At 43.1% G+C, this 22,511-nt stretch overlaps 2 protein-coding genes and 1 pseudogene across 3 annotated transcripts in view; 1 reads left to right on the top strand and 2 right to left on the bottom strand.

The window, feature by feature from the left end:
- LOC306943933 (elongation factor Ts, mitochondrial-like) overlaps positions 1 to 22,511 on the bottom strand; it is a gene marked incomplete at both ends in the record, with an annotated part of 292,477 nt that overhangs the window by 156,927 nt on the left and 113,039 nt on the right. The gene's annotated exons all lie outside the window — the stretch shown is intronic.
- On the top strand, positions 8,848 to 12,722 carry LOC306943978 (uncharacterized protein; the record flags this gene model as incomplete). The annotated part of the gene is made up of 5 exons (XM_079530561.1): positions 8,848 to 9,007; positions 9,099 to 9,349; positions 9,427 to 9,664; positions 9,788 to 10,051; positions 12,233 to 12,722. The coding sequence occupies exons 2-5, from the start codon at positions 9,262 to 9,264 to the stop codon at positions 12,720 to 12,722; spliced, it is 1,080 nt and encodes a 359-aa protein (XP_079386687.1). The 5' UTR covers positions 8,848 to 9,007; positions 9,099 to 9,261.
- On the bottom strand, positions 18,873 to 21,037 carry LOC306943987 (phenylalanine--tRNA ligase, mitochondrial-like; annotated as a pseudogene). Its single transcript has 2 exons — positions 20,965 to 21,037; positions 18,873 to 19,661 (listed from the first exon to the last, which is right to left on the bottom strand). The product of its transcript is annotated as a phenylalanine--tRNA ligase, mitochondrial-like (transcript).

Consider the following 22,511-nt stretch of genomic DNA (forward strand, 5'->3'; position numbering starts at 1 on the left):
TACCCTGAGCTACATCTGGGCCAAATTTGGTGCTTTTTAGACTCTTGAGCGCGAAAATACGCCTATGGTCTGGGACTATCGGCTTAAATATTGTCCATGTATGTGTGTAGTCATTAAAGCTAATTATGCCAATTATGAAAATTGCTCAACATATGCAAGACCCATACTAAACATTTCTAACATAAAACGTTGGTGTACTCAACATGTCCGGGTTCACATTCTGGCAAGTGGACTAGAATGTTATACTTTCGTTTAAAACAGTTATTTATGCTATATTAATTAATAAATTGTGGTTCCATAATATACATCATTCCTCCCTATGGCACACGAACCAACCGCGTGCCACAAACTTATAGCTATATGAAGGAACCACATTTGATCCTCCTCCCTCTGGCCCTTAAAAATATCTTGACTGGAACATCAAAAATATGACACTCAAAGAAATCAAACAATCCACAGTAGATTGCTCGTTTGCGATGTTTTTGAAAACCTTATGCCGATACCTAGCAACCATGCCAAAAATCAAAAACGTGTCACCAAGTTGACTTACTTGACTTATTCCTGTAGGCTCCTAGGTGGAGCATAGGGCCGCAATCACACCCGCCATCGGACTCTGTTTTGAACAGTTATCTTCAGCTGGGCCCACGATAATCCGGTCGTCTTTGCCTCACTCTCCACTGGCCTCCCCACTTTTCTTTTGCCCTGTGGGTTCCAGTCCAGTCCTTGCCTAGTGATGTTGTCAGTAGGTTTTCGGAGGGTGTGTCCAATCCACCCCCACTTTCTCTTCTTCACATCCTGGCTGATGGAGTTTTGGTTGGTTTTCTCCAACAGGCTGGCATTTGATATTTTATCGGGCCACCTGATGTTCAGAATGCGCCTTAGGCATCTGTTGACAAATGTGACCCCACGCGATATAGAGACTGCCATCGCGGGGGTGGCAACTGTTCAGGACAGCTGAAAAACTATTTTATTTTTCCTTTTTTATTTTTCTGTCTAAAATGATCTGAAGCTATATTATTATTCATGTAATGTTAGCGCAGGTCTGAAATAAATGTCAGAGCTTAACTCGGCATGTAAACATGACATAATTGTATTAATGTTTAAGTGTAATGATTTTATTGACCGGATTATCCGTAGTCCTCCAGCCGTTAGCTTAAATGTGCTAATATTATAAGCTAACTGCATTACTAAAGCCAATGTATTGCGGTAAATGCGGCATGTCCGCGGTAAATTACTTATAAAAGTGAGTCGCGTTATATTTACCTTAAATACCAGCCAAAGTACATTCCAAATAAACAATTATTTGCCACGTTATGTTGTTATATCAGTTTAATTAATACAAAACATTACGTTTCTTCTTCGTTGGTATAAGGGGAAATGTTGAAACACTTCCGCATTTCTTCTTCTTTGTTTTTGTGAAATGTTGAGTGACGGCCTGAGATTGGCTAATTCCGTATGACGCAGGCGCCTGTGATTGGCTCTGGCTGTGTTTTACTTCCTTATTGTTCCTTATTTCAGCGACAGAAACAGCTGCCTGTGTGTGTGGCGTTTAATGAACATGGAAGCAGAAAACGAAAAGAACACGATGGACCCTGCTGCTAGACGCGATTTTTATCGCTAAAATAATTTGTACTCTACTTAACATGTTGAGGGCAGAAGGTTTGAGACCAAGCCATCAACTAGAATTGGACAAGGAGCTCGAGGAGTTTTTAGATATGGATGACGGTGATGTTGGAAGTCTGACAGAGGAAGATGACTCGGACGAAGAATCCAGTTTGCCAGGTGATATCGACGATGTTCGTGTATTTTAAAATGATGACACAGACTGTAACATTGTCACAGTGGAGGAAAATATCCACGAGGAGACATTAGCCAACGAGGTTGTCCATCCTATTAGAGACAATGAACTCAATAAAATCCGAAACTTCATGTGTAGATGCACAAAGCGCCGGGCAGATAAAGAGAACGATTCCGCACAGTCGTGTATGCTAAAGTTGGATCCATTAGATGTATATGACAGACGTCAGCAGATATCCATGTTGGCGGCAGACATGAGAGACATGCTGATTATGGGACATTATGATACTCACATAAGAACAACAGAGATGACTAGTAACAACAAAAAAACGCCAACCAAACGGAAGGCTCCATGGACAGAATACATCGTCAATGACATAAAAATCTGCAGGACAACGTACATGTTTATGCATTGGTAAGCTTGTAGATTTGCTATAGCTAATTTCATGTAGCCTATATGATATTTCATTGTATATTAATTACAATTATATTCTGATTCTACATACATTACATTATACATTAGACTGCATACATTCATCATACATGCATGATGACCACATACATTTTAAATGTTAAATGTTTTCATTCTAGCTTGGCAGAGAAAACACTCATTGCTATCCACAAGCAGTTCAGAGACTATGGATTTGTGCCACGCTCTGTGAAGAAACCTCGACAGAAGCGCTATCTGCAGCCAAATGACATTCAGCGGGTCATATCCTTCATAAGAGGTATTGTAAACAAGTGTAATGCTTTATGGTGTCGTCCACAATAACAGTCTTTGTATTGAGTTGCGCTTGAAATGTACTGTAATTTTCCAATCTGTTAATAAATACTTCAATCAATCAGGTTATGCTGCAGAGTATGCTGTGGTTTTGCCAGGGCGCCAAGCAAACCAGAAAAACTTTTCTGGAGAAGTCCTCTCCTCTAGTACCACCAGGGCAGAAGTTTGGCGTAAATACCAGGAGACATCAAAGAAATATGAGCCTGGTAGGTTAAAAAGAAAGCATGTTATGATGTAAACACTAGGGGTGGATGCTATGTGAAAATAAACAAAGTGTGTGTGTGTGCGTGTGTGCGCACCATGACTGTTATGATTTGTTTAGTTTAGTTTAAGTTTATTGTTTTTGTTCGAGCCATTTCTGTTCTGTTACTTTGAGCTGGGTTTTCTTTATACTAATTTTATGCTTGTTGTTCTTTTCCCCCACTGTGGTGAGTGCTGCACTGCTGCTATCCGGACACCAAGGGGAGCCTAGTGGTATATCAGCCGACTGGCCGTGTGGGTGGCGGCGAGTAGGATCTCACTGTAGCCCACGACCAAGGTTAAAGGTTTGCTGTGTTATGAATGCGAGCACCTCTTTTCACGGTGTCGCTCTTGCTCTTTCTTGCATGCTGTGTGCTTCAGTGCATGTGTGTGCTTAGATATTCTTCCTAGTCGTTTACTTGGGCAAAGGCTAGTTCCCCTACAGGTTAGCTCTCCTATGAACGTTTGGTCGACTGTTTTGCCTGATTGGCTCTGAATGTAGCAGTACATGGTTTTTAAATGTAATGTAATGTAATCTGTCCTTTTTTTCCAGATGCCCGTGTTTTGTCTCTTAGCTCATTCAGATACATCTGGAAGACGTTTCTGCCAGACATAAAGTGTACCAAGCCTATGTCAGACTTATGTTGGCAGTGTCAAAAGAACAATTACAAGGTATGTAAATCATTATGAATGGTCAAAATGATTCAAGATCACAAATATGAATTCTAGGGTCCTTGTGGTTACAGTACCAGTGGAATTGTGATGGAGATAGAAGAGTAATTACATGTGGATAACAATCCACTATGCTTGTGCTGTTTTTTTATTTTCCCTTTTGTACAGGTTTACCGAAGTAACGGTCTGGCAGAGGAAGAGAAACGTGACAGCTGACGTGGCGCTGCTCTGCGGCGACAGGACACAAGGGCTCCGCAGCAACTTTTTGTTGGTTTGTTTTATGTCCTTATTGTTGGTGTTTACCTTGTTTTATGTGGTGACTGGTACACTGTTGAAGTGTTGATCACACACGAACGAGGAATGTGCACCATGCGGAGAAAGGAATGGAAAAGTTTGGAGCGGCAACTAGGATGGCTACTAATTTGGCTAGTGCTGTTTGGCTGGGTAGCTAAGTGCCTGGCTCGCGGACCAAATACGAGACCAGGTCGAGTGTACAGTGGGACCGAGCTTCTTCAGCTACGGGAGGGCGAAATAAGACCATCGCCGGACCTGCTAACCTTGGTCCCAGGAGAGCTACTGAGACAGCCGGGACACGCACCGCATCAGCCTGGGAGAGCCAGGAAAAGAGGAAGGAAGGGCGGCGTTAGGCAGCGTATTCGGAGGGCTAAGAAGCTACCGCTGCCGCCGATACTACTGTGTAACGCGCGCGCTCTGAGGAAGAAGCTGGGGAAACTTCGTCTACACGCAAAAGCCAGCTATGAGTACCGTGAGTCTGGTTTACTTGTTGTTACGGAGACCTGGTTTGACAAGGACATCCCGGACAGTTTTATACAGGTAGAAGGGTTCTCACACATACGCTCTGACAGAGACAAGGCTCGCTCTGAGAAGCAAACAGGTGGGGGTCTCTGTGTTTATATTAAAGACAGTTGGTGTCGGAACTATGCGATCAGAGACATGATATGTAACCCTGACCTGGAGTTGCTGTGCGTCACGTTGAGACCCTATTATCTACCGCGGGAATTTTCCAACATCTTTGTGTGTGTTGTATATGTACCACCGAATGCGAGGGCAGCCAGTGCAGCTAGCCAGATCGCAGACTGTGTACACCGTCATCTTCAGAACAAGCCTGACGCACCTATGCTGGTTCTGGGTGATCTTAATCACTGCCCACTAGAGAAATATTTACCTGGCTTCCAACAATATGTCAAGTGTCCCACGAGAAAAAATAACACTCTGGACAAATGTTTCGGTAATATCAAGGGGGCTTATACAGCCAGAGCTATGGCCCCACTAGCCTCTGATCACTCTGATCGGATCACCTCCGATCATATGACTATTTATCTCACCCCCACATATAAGTCTGTATTTAAATCCAGTAAACCAGTCACAAAAACTGTCCATGTGTGGTCTGGTGATGCAGTGGAGGAGCTGAAGGGGTGCTTTCTCTGTACAGACTGGGATGTCTTCCTTCATGATGCAGATATCAACATAGCCACAGAGTCAATAACCGCTTACATCACCTTCTGTGTGGACTCAATAATACCCCAGAAAACCATAACAAAATATCCAAACAATAAACCCTATATCACAAGGGGAATAAAGGACTGCATTAGGCGAAAGAAGACAGCCTTTAGGACAGGGGACACAGCAGCTATGAGGGCTGCGGAAAAGGACCTCAATCAACAGCTGAGAGAATCCAGGAGGCAGCATAAAGAGCGTGCAGAGCAGCAGTTAGCTAACTCCAACATCAAGAGACTTTGGGACTCTATTAGGAAAATGACGAACATGGAACCCACTAAGAAGCCCATGGCTTCTCAGAATGAGAGCGCAAGGGCAAATGAGCTAAGTGAGTTCTTCATGCGGTTTGAGACTGATACTGTCAGAGAATGCTGGGATGTATTAAATGCCCTACCCTATAATGATGTCGGGATAACAATAGACCCAGGTTCTGTAACTAAGGTGTTTAAATCTATGCAGACCAACAAGGCAACAGGTCCGGATGGAATGTGTGCTTTTTTATTAAAAACATGTGCAGAGGAATTAACTCCTGCATGGCAGCGTCTATTTCAGCTATCCTTAGACACCTATACTGTGCCAGAAATCTGGAAAAAATCTATTATAGTTCCAGTCCCAAAGAAGCCCTGTCCACAAGAGAACAATGACTATCGGCCAGTAGCATTAACCTCCAATGTGGTCAAATCCCTGGAGAGAATCCTAACTGAGGAGCTCCGAAAGGAAACGGAGCGATCACTAGATCCACATCAATTTGCTTATGCACGGAATCGGGGAACTAGTGATGCGATTTCCACACTAACACACCGTGTATTGAAGCACTTAGAGGGAGCAAAAACATATGCAAGACTTCTCTTTGTTGATTTTAGCTCAGCCTTTAATACAATCCATCCAGACATTCTTCTTCGTAAGTTATCTGAGATGAAGGTGAATCCAGTTCTGATTAGATGGTATTTCTCCTTTCTATCTAACAGGCCACAACAGGTGAGATTTAATTTGGCGCTCTCTGATAGAGCAGTAAGCAGTACAGGGGCCCCCCAGGGGACAGTTAGTTCCTCCCTTTTGTTTACCCTATACACAAACGACTGTCAGCTCACAGTCCAATCAGTGTGTAGTCAAGTTCTCTGACGACACTGTTATACTTAGTTTACTCACAAGTGAAGGTAACACCAGTAGCCATACAACTGGAGTGGACAGGTTTGTAACCTGGTGTGATGAACATCACTTACAAGTTAATGTAAGGAAAACTGAGGAGATTGTAGTGGATCCCAGGTCTATAGGTGACCACACCACGATCACCATACATGATCATGACATCAAACAGGTCACCTCCTATAAATATCTAGGAGTGCACATGGATTGTGATATAAGCTGGCACTCCCATGTGACAAGTATGTGTGCAAAGGTACACCAACGCCTTCACTTTCTCCGTCGGCTCAGACTTTTTGGTGTAAGTAGAAACATAATGCTGATTTTCTACAGAGCTAGTATAGAGTCTATTCTAAGGTATGGTATCACCAGTTGGTTTGGAAACCTAACTGTGAAATACAAATCTGAGATCCTTAGATTAGCCAAAATGGCAGGGAAGATCATGGGTATGTCTACACCTCCGATCACCCCCCAGGTCATTTTTGAGCAGGCCACCATTGGACAGGTTAAGAAAATTGTGTCTGACCCCTCCCATGTACTATACCCTGAATATCGGCTAATGCCATCAGGTAGGAGGTACGAGGTCCATGCGTGCAAATATAATAGGTACAAGCATTCCTTTGTCCCTCTGTCAATCACACTCCTTAACAGAGTCCTTGCAGAGAGCAGACAGGGTAGGGGTCAAAGGTTATGAGGTGATGTTCTTCTTCTTTTGCACTAGGTATGTTGGTGTGTGTTTTCTTTTCTTTTTAATGTTGTACGGGTCACCGTGTACCTTTGTTGTCTTGTATTGTGTATTGTATTGTATTGTACTGTATTGTTTTGTATCTGTATGCTGCAGGACGGGTCCTTGGGGTCCAAGACAAATTTCTCCCTTGGGAGACAAAATAAAGAAACCTTGAACCTTGACACACTTAGGCCCTCATTTATCAACCGTGCGTACGCCAAAATATGGGCGTACGCCGAAATTACCGCAATTTTCGGCATTTACCATTTGCGCCAAAGATTGAAAATGATCTTTTGCCAAGACAAAACTCACGTCTGGTCGGGAGCTGTCGTACGCTTTGTCCTCACCTGTTTTTTGTCGTAGAACAGCGGAGCAGCATTGTTTGACAGCTGAGAGGCTGTCACAGGCATCGAAACATATGTATTCACTCCTAAAATGTTTATATAAAACTGTATAGGTATGTATATGGGCTAAATGTAAAAAAAAAAGAGAAAAAAAAGGAAAGGAATACATCAACGATGTGTCTTTGTGTCATATGAAATTAGTAGGAGATTTCCAACTTTACAAGCAAGCAATTAAAATCGCGCTTTTAAAAACAATGTTGCAAGTTAGATGCGTAAGCCATTTAAACAGTGTTTTGCATGATGAGCGCATACATGCGAGGATTTGGGCTGTCTGTGCTGAAATATTTCCATGGAGAGTATAGTGCAGCGCTGAAGCTGCGGAGAGTCCCAACTTGGGTAGCCTATACTGTAGCCGAATCTACAGCAGGCCGATGTCTTTCTGGAGTTACAGTATGTGCAATCTCCTCCTCGTTTAATAAACCCGACGCGTCGCTCGAATGCCAAAATGTGCCGTGCCGGCGTGCCAGCGCAAAATTGGGGACCGCTGACCGCATCGGAGTTAGGTATAGGCTAAACCACCCAGCCAGGCTGCCAGCCCACCAGTGCCAGTGTGCCACATGAGGCTGGTTTAGGCTGCACATAATTGTCAGTTGACTACTGCGACTAGCGAGGTAATCTAAATAGATTGTCATGAACGTGCATGGTCGCGGTGTCATGAACGGACCACAGTGATAGAGACAGACAGGACAGGAGAGGAGGAAAACAGCAGCGTGTGTGTGCGCCTATTTGTTATTTAATTCATTGTTCACATGCAGGTTCAGATTTTCGTTCAGTAATATATTGTTGTAGGCTATATTAAATGAATAAATACTTTAATAATTTAATATAGGCTACAACTAACAACACACGGCAGGCGCGTAGCGCGGATCAAATGATTGACTGGGCAAATTAGCATGGGGGGGGGGCGCATCCACGGCCGATAGAGAAGTGTGAACTGTGAACGGTTTGGGGAACCATTTTAAAACAAAGGCGGCTTGCATGCTGTGGTTTACTAACCAGAAAGTTGCATGCACAAGGCTCAGTTGGGCCAGCTCTAAACTGACTGGGCCACGGCCCGTATGTGCGTGTGTGTGTGTGTGTGTGTGTGTGTGTGTGTGTGTGTGGGGGGGGCAGCAAGGCAAGCGAGGCGAGAGGAGAAACAGACAGGGTACTTTACAGCTACAGCTTTATTTAATTCATACAGGTGTTCGTTCTTTATTTATTTAAGATAGGCGACAACAAACCATTTGGACTTGCAAGTTGCGTGTGCGTGCGTGCGTCTGTGTGTGTATGAGAGTGGGGGTGACTTTTTTATTGACTTTTTTCGTCATGTAACTATGGTTTCCAAGGTCGTACTGCAGTTGTTCATGTCGCAAAAACGAGGGCGAGGCTTGATTTCATAGGGCGTGCCAGATAGATTTCAGCCGTCACATTTATAAACGTCCGAACGAAATTAAGGAAGAAACAGCTGTCTGCGATCACTTTGTAAATGCCGACCCGACGTGGGTGTACTACGAATCCTACACTCGAATTTGGGCCAGATTTTACACTCGATTGATAAATGAGGGCCTATATGTACAGCTTGAGCACTTGTCCCTGGTTAAGGGCGAGCGAGACCTATACAACTGCATGCGCAGAGACTGCAAAGAGATTTGCACAGATCAGGATCTGCATCTGCTGAACGGCCCTGTTCCACCTGCAAGCAGGGACTTCAAGATGCACTATTCCTTTGACTTTGCTCAACAGGTAAACTCAATTAAAAGAAAAAAGATAAAACAGATTTGTCAGTCTGAAAATACAAAAAATAATAACAGCCTAATTTGCTATTTTCTTACAGATCTTGTATCCACATCGCCATCACCAGCCAGGAGAGATATTTTTCAAAACTCCACGCAAGTGTGGAATTTTTGGTATATGCTGTGAAGGGATACCAGAACAGGTCAACTACCTTGTAGATGAAGGCATGACATGTGGCAAAGGGAGCAATTCAGTCATTAGCTATGTACACCACTTCTTCTGTAATTATGGGCTGGGAGAGACGGACGTGGATCTTCACTGTGACAACTGCTGTGGCCAGAATAAAAACAAGTTTGTCTTGTGGTATTGTGCCTGGCGCACGATACACAAACTGCATCATCAACTCGGGCTCCACTTTTTGATTGTAGGTCACACAAAATTTGCTCCTGACTGCTACTTCGGTCAGTTCAAGAAGATCTTCCATAAGTCAGACGCCCACAACCTGGCTGACATCGCTGCAATGGTGAACAACAGCTCAAAGCCCAACATCGCACAGCTGGTTGGAACAGAGGATGGCCGTGTGATGGTGCACTGCTATGACTGGCAGAAATTCCTCCAACCATACTTCCGCCCACTGGAGCACATCAAACAGTACCAGCATTTCCGGTGGGTTTATTTTATATTTAAACATTTGTATGTATTTATTGACACTTTTCAATTATATAAAAACTTGTGTTTCAACCCTATAACAACCACTACTTACATAATTTAATATTTCATCACATGCAGCTTTGATGCCAACAAGCCTGGCATAGTGTTTGCCAAGAAACGACGAGAAGAGGTGAAGTTCCAACTGCTTCGTGACGTCAACGTCCTGCCACCAAAGCATGGATTTCCCACTCTACAACCAGCAGGACTGGACAGAGAGAGGCAGGCCTATCTGTACAAACACATCCGAGAGTTTTGTGAGGACTATGCCAAAGACACAACATGTCCTAAGCCACCACCCAGCCCACCATCACGCCCAACAAAGTCAAAGACACCAGCCAGATTGTAATAGGATGTTAATAGGATGTTATACCAGGAATTGTTTGCTGTGTTGTTTGCTGTGTGGATTGTAATGTTTGCTGTGATTATTCCTGGTGTAATTATTGTATATATTGTGTGTGTATATATTATAAGGTAAATGGCCTGAGTCACGTTATGTATTTCTACCTTAAATACTAGTCTAAGTACATTACAAAAATGTTTATTTAATAAACATTAAGGCCTCTTCATCCTTGCTTGTTTTGTTGGAACAATAGGGGTCGCTGTTTTACCGAATATTTGCCGTTGGGATTTCTCAGATTTGTTTGAGAAACGGATATTATTATTATGCTATTATGATTAACGTGAATGAAGCTTTACTTCATCAGAGTTACGCAAACTCCGTTTACTTCATGGGGCCAGTCTGTCTGTTAGTCTGTCAGTCAATGGCGGCTCTTCTACATAACCTTCTTACAACCGGAAGTTTACGGAATGCATTGCAGTCTATGGGCTCGTGCAAGTACATGAACCACGTGACCGGGCTGTTTTCTGCCCCCTCAATATCGCAACTCTTCTATAAGATGGCTCTCCGCATCAAGTGCATAATACTTGTTTATTTGGAGTGAACATGACATTGACGAGTAAATAATATTAACACGACTCCCGTCGATAAGTTATTTAGCCTGGACATTTCCGCATTTAGCTGAAAACGGGCTTAGTACTATTCGGCTAGCGGCAGGAGCTAACGGCTAACAGTCCAGGCCAGGCAGATGCAAAGATGCTGTCTACCATTCTGTCAATGTAAGCGTTTGTATAGCTGTTGCAAAAGACACAAAGCTACAGAGCTACAAAGATGAACTGGTTTCAACTTCACCTACACAGATTCAAAGCTACAAATACGCTGTGTATCTTTGTTTTTGTTCCCCTCTATTGAGAACAAAGGGATTCAACTTTGACTACTATTTGAATCTACCCCAATAACATAATATAGGTGCTCTAAAACATTGACATTTTCCAGTTACTATAGTTACTTTGTAGATTTTGATAATTATTATAAAACATACATTAACCACTTCAACCTTATATGCATTAGTATGAATAGGGTAGTAGTACTTTAACTTAAGTAAATCAATTGGGTAATTTATAGTATAGGCCTACTACTTTTTTGAATTTGACAATTTTATAAAGGCTCATTTCCTTACTATACCCTGACCCAGAATTAATAACTATAGCTTCACTCTTGTTTTCGACTCAATACTGCCCCCGCCTGGGGGGGTAGAGTACCTCATTTTAGCAATGAAGAGGAAACAGCACCCCCAAATGCCACTGACCGTGGAACTGCATCTTTGAAGACCAAATTCTCAGAATGCTGTATCTCTGCAAGACATTACTCTATAAGCCATATCTAAAAAACTAGTGGGTCAAACTGCACAACCAATATGTCAATTTGAAGCTATGATTCCCTGCTTTCATATGACATGATAAAAACAAAAATGAAAAAAATCCAATGGCAGTCCTTCGATCAAATCTGGTCACATGTTTCTTTTCCCTTTTTACCTCCTTTATGATGAATTCCTGTTCTGTCTATAGAAGTGTCTTATTTGTACGTCTCTAAATGTTTTGATGATTTGAACATGGTGGACCCTATTGGAAACAAGTGTAATGCTTAATTGGGTCGTCCACTCACAGTTAACAGCCTTTGTATTGAGTTTGTGCTTGAAATGTACTGTAATTCTGCAAACTGTTAATAAATTCTCAATCAATCAATCAATCAATGAGTCAGTATTTGGAGAGCCTCAAGATCAATGACACGATCGACTTCAGAGGGCCCGGTGGCCCGATCGTCTACAGCAGGGGTTCTCAACCCGTGGGTCGCGACCCCTCGGGGGGTCGCCAAATTATTTTAGGGGGTCCCCAAATTATTTTTAAAAAAAATAGATTTTTTTTAAATCACGATTTTTCAAAAATAGCAGACCTACAAGCTCGTAGCGCGCCACTCGGTGGCGCGCTATGAGCTTGTAGATCTGCTATTTTTAAATAGCTAAATTATAACAATGCTTAAAACACCAAAAGGGGTTCCCGCCCAAAATGGTTTAAGGTTATTGTAGCAGTCAATTTATATTGGGGGGCGGGGCGGGGGTCCCGAGACGTTGCCAAAGCATTTTCGGGGGTCCCCGGCCAAAAACGTTGAGAACCCCTGGTCTACAGGGGCCACGGCACGTTTGCTATCCAAAAGGATAGGAAGTCACCAGCTGTGATAAAGAAAGCCACACGAGTGGGCTTGATTGCTGGAGGTACGGGGATCACTCCCATGCTGCAGATCATCACAGCGGTGGCGAAGGATCCTCGGGACACCACCGTGTGTCACCTCCTCTTCGCCAACCAGACCGAGAAAGACATCTTGCTTCGACCGGAGTTGGAGGAGATTGCGGCCGTCAACCCTGACCGCTTTAAGCTGTGGTTCACCGTGGACCGGGCACCCGAGGACTGGGAATACAGCCAAGGCTTTATCAGTGACAAGATGGTGAGGGACCACCTGCCTCCACCCAGCGACGCCACCCTCATCCTCCTGTGTGGCCCTCCTCCTATGATCCAGTTTGCCTGCAACCCCAATCTGGATAAAGTTGGCCACTCTAACAGCCAGAGGTTCAGCTTCCAGAGGCTTCAGCACTGGAGTGCATGTGTTTGGTCCGACTAGTCATTGGTCCGAAACACGACAACCCACCTCAAACCCTAACCTAACCATAACTACAAGCACGGGAGCAGGCGCTAGTCCGAGGTGCGGACGCATGTCGAACCAATGCTCCGTCGGACCATAGTATGCCTCCCTCAGCACTGAGCAGCAGCGATATATGTTTTTTGAGGGGCGCTAGCCCATCCCTATGCCCAGCTTTTGGTGTCTGTGGAAACACAAACATTGAAGCCAAAAGTGAGGACAAAAAAATCACACCCGTGTGAAGTGAGGGGCGCTAATATATTAAAGTCTAACTCATGTTGATTAGGTGATGTAACAGCGATGTAAAACAAACGGTGACAAAACAAACATTAAATTATCTTTATTGTTAATGGCATTTCATTTTTGTGTTAGGGACAAGATGACGTAAATGTTCCCTTCATTGTCAATGGCGTTTTTAAAACAAACATTGAACTATGCTAGCGCCCCTCAAAAAGTGTGATTGGCCGGGATGACATTTGGGATTTGATTGGTTGAGCACGGAATGTGATGTATGATGATGTATGGCGATAAGAGCGTCCCTCACTTCACATGCATGTGCATTTTTCAATACGGGAAAATGGACGCCTTGACGTGTAAACATCCAACCCTAAAGCATTTAAGCACTCTTCATGCTGCGGTTGTAATTGCACTATATATATTTTTTGAGGGGCACTAGCTTATGCCCAGCTTTGTGTGTTTGTGTGAACAAAAACATTGGCTTGTGATTTGGCTGATCACCCCATAGCGAGAAGATAAAGGTGAGGCCAGAAAAGTGAAGAAGTATATACAAAAAACCATAACCCATAACAGTTTTCCCCCAATGTTTCAGGCAGAGCATGCCCTGTGGACCTTAACTGTGGTTCAAAATCACATCCCAAATACAAAGTAAAATGCAATAACCATTCTCTTTGTCATCCATATCCAAAATACATTCCAAAATAAACACAATTTCACATCTGTGTCACTCCTATTTGCATTACCACTTCCCAAATCTGTTTCTGGGCGAATACTGTGAAAATGGTATCTTTGAAAGACAAAGAAGAGGTCCTGCACACTGATATACACTTGCCAAAATGTTTTGCTCTTTATTAGGTCGACGTTTCGGTCGCTTAGACCTTCATCAGGACAGACAATGTGCTGGCGAATACTGTAACTTACTTGCCTCTTAAGTGCATTTTATCTAAAGATGCCAATAAGCATCACTTCAGGACTCATACAACCAGTAACGGTACAGAATGAACATATTTACCTGGTGCTATGGTAACCTACTGTATGTTGTTAAACTATTTCCCCAAAACCATTTACTGTTCATAATACACACAAAATAATAAATGGAGCCAGCCAGTAAGTAAATCAAAACAAAGTCTAAAGAATGTCATATCCAGACACTTGACAATTAACATAGCACACGACAGAATATACACAACGTGAGCCAGCCAAACGCCTGACCGCATACAAACCCCAACAAACTGAAAACTAAAGAAAGCAAAACAATAAATCACAAAATAACAATGAATCACTCAATAAAAAGCAATCCCAGCTATAGTGACGAATTCCACAATTGAACTGCCCTAAAAATAAAAGATTGGCTTCCCACGCTAGTTTTTATTTTTGGTCAAACATATCTGCAGTCTTCTCATATCAGTCTGAGCTGCGTTGACTCATACTGCACAGCAATAGTTTACGTGACTATAAATTAGACGTGCGTCCGTGCCTGTGCCTGTGCGTGTGCGTGCGTGCGCGCGCGCGTGTGTGTGTGTGTGTGTGTGTGTGTGAGTGAGTGAGAACACATACAACAGTAGTTTTGAACCCTTTTCATATTGTTTACCAACTCTTCATCATTTATAGCTCGGGACCACTTACAACCCCCTCAAGGACCACTGGTGGTCCCCGGACCACTGGTTGAAAGCCACTGACATAGCACCCCACTCCACCACCCCCCCGCCCTTGGGAACAGTGGAACACACACTTTCTCGCAGACAGTTTGATACATTTTGGATACAATGTCCCTGTGTGATCCCACCCCTCACCCTGTCTTTCCCCCCATGGGAACTCAACATTTAACTTACTCACTCACTGCAACATTGGGATAAAAAATAAAAAAGCAAAAGTCCTGAATTCAAAATTTACTTGAGTAACAAAACAGTATTGGTAACAAAATGTACTTTAAAGTACCAAACGACTCATTGTGCAGAATGTCCCATTTCCCATTTCACTTTTGAAATGCATACAAATCTTTTGAAAATAGCAGATCTTCAAGCTATTTTCAAGTGACCGAAATGTATACACCACTGTCTGCAGCGGCATCGGACTATTTCACCATGACAAGGAGACATAATCCTGATTCAGAGGTTCTTTGTCAAATCCTTGACTGACAGAGAGGTTAGTAGTCAGGGATCAGTCACCCAACATTTGAGAGGACCTGTGATGTAACGCTATTATACTTTTGGTTTGTGATTTTTCTATTAATTTGGTCATTCAGGTCCACAGAATGAGAGGCCTTATCTGCCAGAAACATAAATAGAAAAAGGTTATAGCCATATTTCATACCCACATCTTAAGACCATTTCTACTGCATTATTTTGTGTGATCTGCAGTCTTCTGATCTTCAGAGGGATCTGTGGTATGAGCTGTCCATGATAGATTGTTTTGTATTTTAATTCCCAATGGTTTTACTTCTGAACCCTCATTGCTTTGTTCGATCCCCACCGTCAGATAAATTCCAAAAGTGAATCTATACATTTGTCTGTCTGTCTGTCTGTCTGTCTGTCTGTCTGTCTGTCTGTCTGTCTATTTTTGTATATAGCCTATTTTGTATAACTGTTTGACTGTGTGATGTGAACTAGATTTCTCGTCAGTAGGTTGTGTAGGCTCACCTAGGCTGTCAATAAATGCTTCCACGATATACAGAACACGTGTGAGCAACACCAAGTCAAGAATGCACTCACAAAACCTTTCCTTCCAAACGATGTATAACCATTGTTTGTACAAAGAATTCAATAAACATCAACTTTGCCATGGGTTATGAGATCAGCCAATGTCTAATTTTTGTATTGACAGCCTACACAACCTACTGTCCTGATGAGAAATTGAAACATATCACACAGTCAAATAATACAACATATATACAAAAATAGCCATAACGTTTTTTCCCAATGTTTCCAGCAGAGCAGGCCTTGTCAGCCTTAACTATGACTGCACACCAGATCATTGGTTGAAATCGTGAAAATCATTATGTAATAGGTACCAGGATATGGCACAGAATACTATACAACAGTTAGAGATGTTAGAATACATGGAACCAGTCTTCCTTTCACCGAGTCTCCTCTGGTTATGATTTATTCACAAACAAAATCACACCCGTGTGAAGTGAGGGGCAATCTTATCATTTGACATCATCATAACGTAACATGTCAATTTGCTCAGACACATATGACGTAAATTCTCCATTCATGGGTTATTATTGTGTGTGTAGGACGGAAATCTACACTAATAGCTGAATAAACCCCTCAACGTTTCGGTCGCTTAGACCTTCATCAGGACAGACAATGTGCTGGTGAATACTGTGACTTGCATTTTCTAAAGATACCAATAAGCATCACTTCAGGACTCATACACACTGGATTTAACCTGTTCCCTTGTGGGAGAGTTTTACTACTTCAAGCAACTGAAAAGTCATGAGCCCACACATGTGAACAATACATCTGTTTAGTGTGAACAGTATAACAAAGCTTAATTATATCCTTTAGATAGAATTTGAAACAGACTTATAGCATGTCATGTAGACAGCACAATAATTGCATGGTATGTAGTCATAGCACTTCATAGTACATATGTATAGCATAGTATAGTATGTATAGTTTATATGTATAGTGTCATTATATAGATATGTTCTAGTTACGGTCTTAGCTTACGCATGTTTCATGATAAATGCATTTTATATATGTGATGTATTCCCATGCTTTTTTGTTCTTGCTTAATGTAAATCGCTCTGGATTAAGAGCGTCTGCTAAATTGTAAGTTGTAATAACGAGAAACATCAGCACATGTATATCCACATAACCAGATGATAGATTGTGGACGTTTTTAAGCAATTGAAAAATGAAGATGGCTAAACTGTTGAAGATGTTGAAGATGTACATTGCAACTTTATTTGAAGTGCATTTTACAGGGCATAATAATATATAGTGGGCTATGTTCAATGTATATATTTGAAGGCTGGTGTTAGTGTACTATTTATGAATTCAACATAATTCCCAGGGGGTGGGTGGACGTTTGTGTCTTATGATACAGTTGTTATACTGTATTGTCTTTGAGGAACATGTCACACCAACATTATGCTGCAGATTGAAGTAAACAAGTCTCAATATTCAATGTCATTCTTGTGGTCAGTTTGGAAAGAGTTTCACTACTTCAAGCAACCAAAAACGTCATGAGTGCACACATTATGAAAGATAAATCTGTTGTTTAGTGTGAACAGTATGACAAGAGCTTCATTATAGAAACACAAGCACACCCACATAAAAGTGTTGTTTGTTGTTTGTTGTTTTCTTGTATTTACTCGTTTTTTAATGTGTTGAATAATTGCAAGTACACTTGCAACATACTATTGATATATATATATATATATATATATATATATATATATATATATATATATAGCAGAACAACAACAGTGCATCAAAAGTATTATAAGCCAACAATGTTACGAGCAAGCTTCAAAAACATTTGAAAGTGTCTTTTATCTGAAAACAAGGCACATTTACATATTACTGTACATAAAAAAGGAACACGCCCTAATGTATATTATATAAAACTAGTCGCTACAGCTAGAGCATAACCTCATTGTCTGTTATACTGTATGCAGAAGGGTACAAAAAAGCAGCAGGTTCAATCATCATCATGGATTCTGAGATGTGCACACCATAGGCTCCTTCAGATCTTAATAATAACCAATATAACAGCATCAACGGCATCATCTCTGACTGGTGGAGTATGAAGTTCGGTATGTAAACTTGACCTATCACTTGCCTGTGGGCGTGTCTTGCGTTCATGTGTGCTCTATGGCGGACAACACTGTCCCATGGGAACGCATCAACGCACTCGCTATGTCGGGGTTTTCCTAATGTATGTACTGTATGTATGTATGTATGTATGTATGTATGTACTTATGTACGTATGTACGTATGTATGTATGTATGTATGTATGTATGTATGTATGTATGTACGTATGTATTTATGTATGTATGTATGTATGTATTTGGTTAAAATGGGTAAGGTTTTAAAAAAGGCAAAAGCATGCTCTGTTGCACTGGCCTAAAAGTGGGTCCTCTAAAACTGCTTCAACTTCTGAGAATGTGTGTTTGGTTCATTAGCCACCAGATGGCATACCTTATAAGTATGTATGTATGTCTGTATGTCTGTATGTATGTATGTATGTACGTACGTACGTACGTATGTATGTATGTATGTATATGTATGTATGTACGTATGTACGTATGTATGTATGTACGTACGTACGTACGTACGTACGTACGTACGTACGTACGTACGTACGTACGTACGTACGTACATGTATATGTATGTATGTCAGGGTAATAATGGTGGTCCCTTATTGGCTGTTGATGTTTCAACTTTGGTATAAGGTATAAGGTCAATAACGGGTCTAAAGCATTTTAGAACAGCAGTTGTAATAGACAATTAGTTAGTAGCAGTACTTGCGCGCTCTGCTTACACACAAGTAGGCCACGTATGGCCACATGGCCTACTTGTGTGCAAGGCGCACGTTGGCACCTCGACAGAGTGCATTTCTAGTTTGTTTAGTTATCACTGGTTGAAGAAATGTTATGCCATGTGGAGAACAGCTAGATCAAATCCCTCCATGCTCTAAAAACCAGCCCAGGGCCTCGTAAGGCAAGCACACTCCCTGCAGTGTGCAGACATCCATGGTAGGAAGATAAGGGACTTGACCAGTGCCACCGTGTGTGTGGTCAACGCCACACGCTACATCCACCACATGACGTGGCACTGTCACTCGCCATGGAATGTACTGATCCACACCTGATGCTCCTGACATGTGCGTGTGCATGTGCGTGTGTGCGAGCGCGCGTGTGTGTTGGAGTGGGGGTGGGTTCAGTACCTCCCCTGCACTCCTAGCTGTGTCTCAGCCTGCCTCTCTATTTCCTGGTGAACCGTGCAAACCTCTTCCTGGGTCAAAGTTCGCTCCGTGTGGCGATACACCACGCGGGCTCCTCCAACCCGACCGGGGGTGCGTGAAGTCGTCGAGCAGCGTGACACTCTCCACCAGGTCCCCCCCCACCGTCCTGACCAGCTCGTAGAAGTCATTCGGACTGAAGCTGGCTCGCCCGCCCTCGCTCTCCTCCCCCACCGCCGGCAGCCAGAAGGAAATGTCGTTTTGCAGCGGCGGGTACTTGCTGAGAGGCCGGAAGCAGACGGGCTGGTGGACATCGGACAGCACGAACTGCGCGAGGAAGCGTTCGTCCCGACTCCAGAACAGCCGGATGTCGGGTATGCGGAACAGTGCCATGGCCAGGCGCTCCAGACCCAGCCCGAACGCCCAGCCCACCTTGTCGGACGCGCCCGCCGCGTCGAGCATCGCCTGCTCCATCACGCTGCACCCCAACACCTCTAGCCAGTCACTGCCGAAACGCACCTCCATCTCGAAGGAGGGATGGGTGAAGGGAAAGTAGGACTCCGTCCATCTGACCTCCACCTCCTCCTCTCCTCCGAACAGGTGCGCGACCAGGCGCGTGAGGGTCTTCTTCAGGTCGTGTTCCGCCAGCTTCGCGGCTTCCAGCGTGTGAGCTTCCTGTTTGTGAGGGGTCCTGCGACCCCCGGACTCGAACAGCAATTCGATTTTAGTGTGTTGCTCCGCTCGCTTGTCACTCAACTTGCTTTGAGCTCGGTGGATGCGCTTTCAACGCAAATATGAATCAGCTGGTTAACGAGCCTCGTTGACCCTGACCCTGGTCCCTGACTTGACTTGAATTGGCAATCAACGGCACTATTAATGGCAGCTGTATACACGCTTCTCTTTTGTCTCTTGTCTTGTGTGTATGCGTGTGTACTGTGTAGGGCAGGCCATTGAATTCTTCCCTGTAGACAGGGACTCAAGTGACTTCTAAGTTACACTTTTCCAAAGAAACACGACATGATTTTACATCCACAATGGCAAGCCTATTTGCATTTTGGCTAAGTACAATAATTGCAAAACAACTTTTGGTTGGTATATTAAGCTATGTTAAATTCACTGTTGCCCACTATTAGTATTTCTTACTGAGTTGTGCTTGCTAATACTACTAGCCTACATAAAACATATACTTGTAGCCATCGTGCAGTCAATACATGGTTGCCCAAAATTGTATCTTGTATCATTTTAAAATATCAATGGATATTGGTCATAATTAGCTAACCAGGCCTCCTTCCTAAGGCCACACTTCAGCGAACCTCCTTCCTGCCTTCTAGCTGACTTTACCCTCCTTGCCCAAGCAAGACCCCTATCAATCAGCGTAAAAGAGACAGAAGTCTAGATAAGACACCTCACTGGAACCCTGGACATTTCATTTCCCCTCTGTGGAATGCGCATCGCGTCACAGTATTGGCTCTGACCAAGCACAATGGAAGAACAAAGAATGTGATTAAAACTGCATATGCTATAATATTCTGTGATCTGAGAATATTCCATTGTCATGGTGTTCACTGTACTGCAACAATATCTTAACTGTGACAGTTTAAATGCGATTTTTCTCCTGTTAATTACATTGCTTCCTTACTGACTTTCTAGTTGACATCAACCTGTCATGTTTGGTAGCACACTAAAACCAAGTGTATGCAGAGTCTGGATCCATGGTCAGATGTATTAATTTTCTGCATGATAGTTTAATTAATAAAGAGGTTAAATTGATCAGGTCCATGAGACAGCAGTTCAAAGTGGGTGTAACATTATGACTGGAAAAGACAGCCCTTTTCCTAAGGAGACTGGGGCAATTTTTCTCCTCTCTCTCTTGTCCTGGTGAACGTTTGTCTGAACACTACGTGCCTATAGGGGAAGCCCCACTAGGCCCTGCCTGGGTTTCAATCCTGCCCCATGAGGTCAGCGTGCAGCCGAGTCAGGCCTGCCAATGCTCTGACCCGCTCCGGCTGTCGCCCTCTTTCTACTGCAATCACCACGCAACCTTCTACAACCCTGCGAGATGCCACTCACAGGAGACGGCGGACTGACCGGAAAAGCCATGCTCCAGCCTGACAACGCCCTGCTCTACTCTCTCTGCGGCCATGTCGCCAGCCTGCCAGCGACCTACGACGGCTCTCCTGCCGTCTCTCCTGTGCGCGCTCTCTGCACGCCCCGGTCCACAGTGGCAAAATGGCTGTGGAAGAAGATGGACGGTTCTCCCCTCCGGCTACAACAGGCCACTGCCTTCAAAACACTGGTTACCCCTGGGGGTACACTACAGTTTAGAGTCAGGGGACACTGCTCAACCCATGAGCAAAACCGACGCCACATGCCGACAGCCTCTGATACCCGGCGAAAAGGTTGTATGAAACTGAACATGAAGTTATGGCACACAACAAATGGGAATATGAATGTGTTGGTTCGCGCCTCTGGGCGGACATTCTGTCTCTCCTCAGTTCACCCCTACAGCTTATCCATAAGCAACTGTTAGCCTACCCGGCCAAGATCTGTTTAGTCTCTTTCTCCACACGATATCCTAAACTAAAGTTTACCTTATTTTACTAACACTTTAGCCTACTTCCGGTGGGCGTACTACATTTGTTTTATTTTATTTTTATTTCAAAACTGATGTTTCTCACTTAATTCTAACTCAAAAGAGGATTTTGATGAGAGCATCAGAGATGTGATCATGCCTTTGGTGACAGGACTTGCCTGTCCATAAACGCATTAATTGACACTTACTATGACCAAAAGTACCACTTAAACCTGATTCTTTCTACCCATGTTTTACATTTGTTTATTTTTAATAAATTGATTATTTGAATTAAGAAGTGGTTGTGTCCTATGTATCATATGTTTATGGTCAATACAGTATTGGAATATTTAATGCAAGTCTGTCCAAGAATTCATGTTACATTACAGTGACGTGAGCAATATAATTATTATATTGTAATATTTTAATAATTCATATTCATAAATTATGAATATTGATATTTGAAATATTACGTCCTGACAGCTGTTACCCAGCTATATTACATACTGTATAGGCCTATTTGATTTATTATTATTATTAAGTGGTGCAACCACTCCCTTACGGAGCTATGTGTGTGTCTTGGTGTCTGGGTATGAGCACAAAAATAGCATGGTTGTTTTTCACCATCTGTGCGCAACCTAACGCACACACAAACACACACGCACGTATTAACTGTATATATGATGCTTTCGGGGGGTGCCAATACATTACAGTGACAGTACAGTACAGTAGAGGGTACAGTAGAGGGACCGTCACACGGTAACTCTGTCATTTCTCAACCTTTTCGGACGCGGCGCGGCACGCCGGAACCAGCCCGGCCCCCTGGGCGCATTCCTGGGGGTCTGGAATTCCCCCCCCCCCCCCCACGAACCCCCTCACGTAGTTGCACCACTCACTTCACACAGGTGTGATTTTCATAATAATTTTTTGGGACTCATTCGAATGACCACCTGTGCATCCCGGGACCCATTACATTGAAAACCTATTTACATGCTGCTAAGAGCCTTGACCATCAGGTCCTCATTGATTGATTGATTGATTGATT

This window comes from Electrona antarctica (genome assembly GCF_951216825.1).
Source record: "Electrona antarctica genome assembly, chromosome: 2".
Classification (NCBI taxonomy): domain Eukaryota; kingdom Metazoa; phylum Chordata; class Actinopteri; order Myctophiformes; family Myctophidae; genus Electrona; species Electrona antarctica.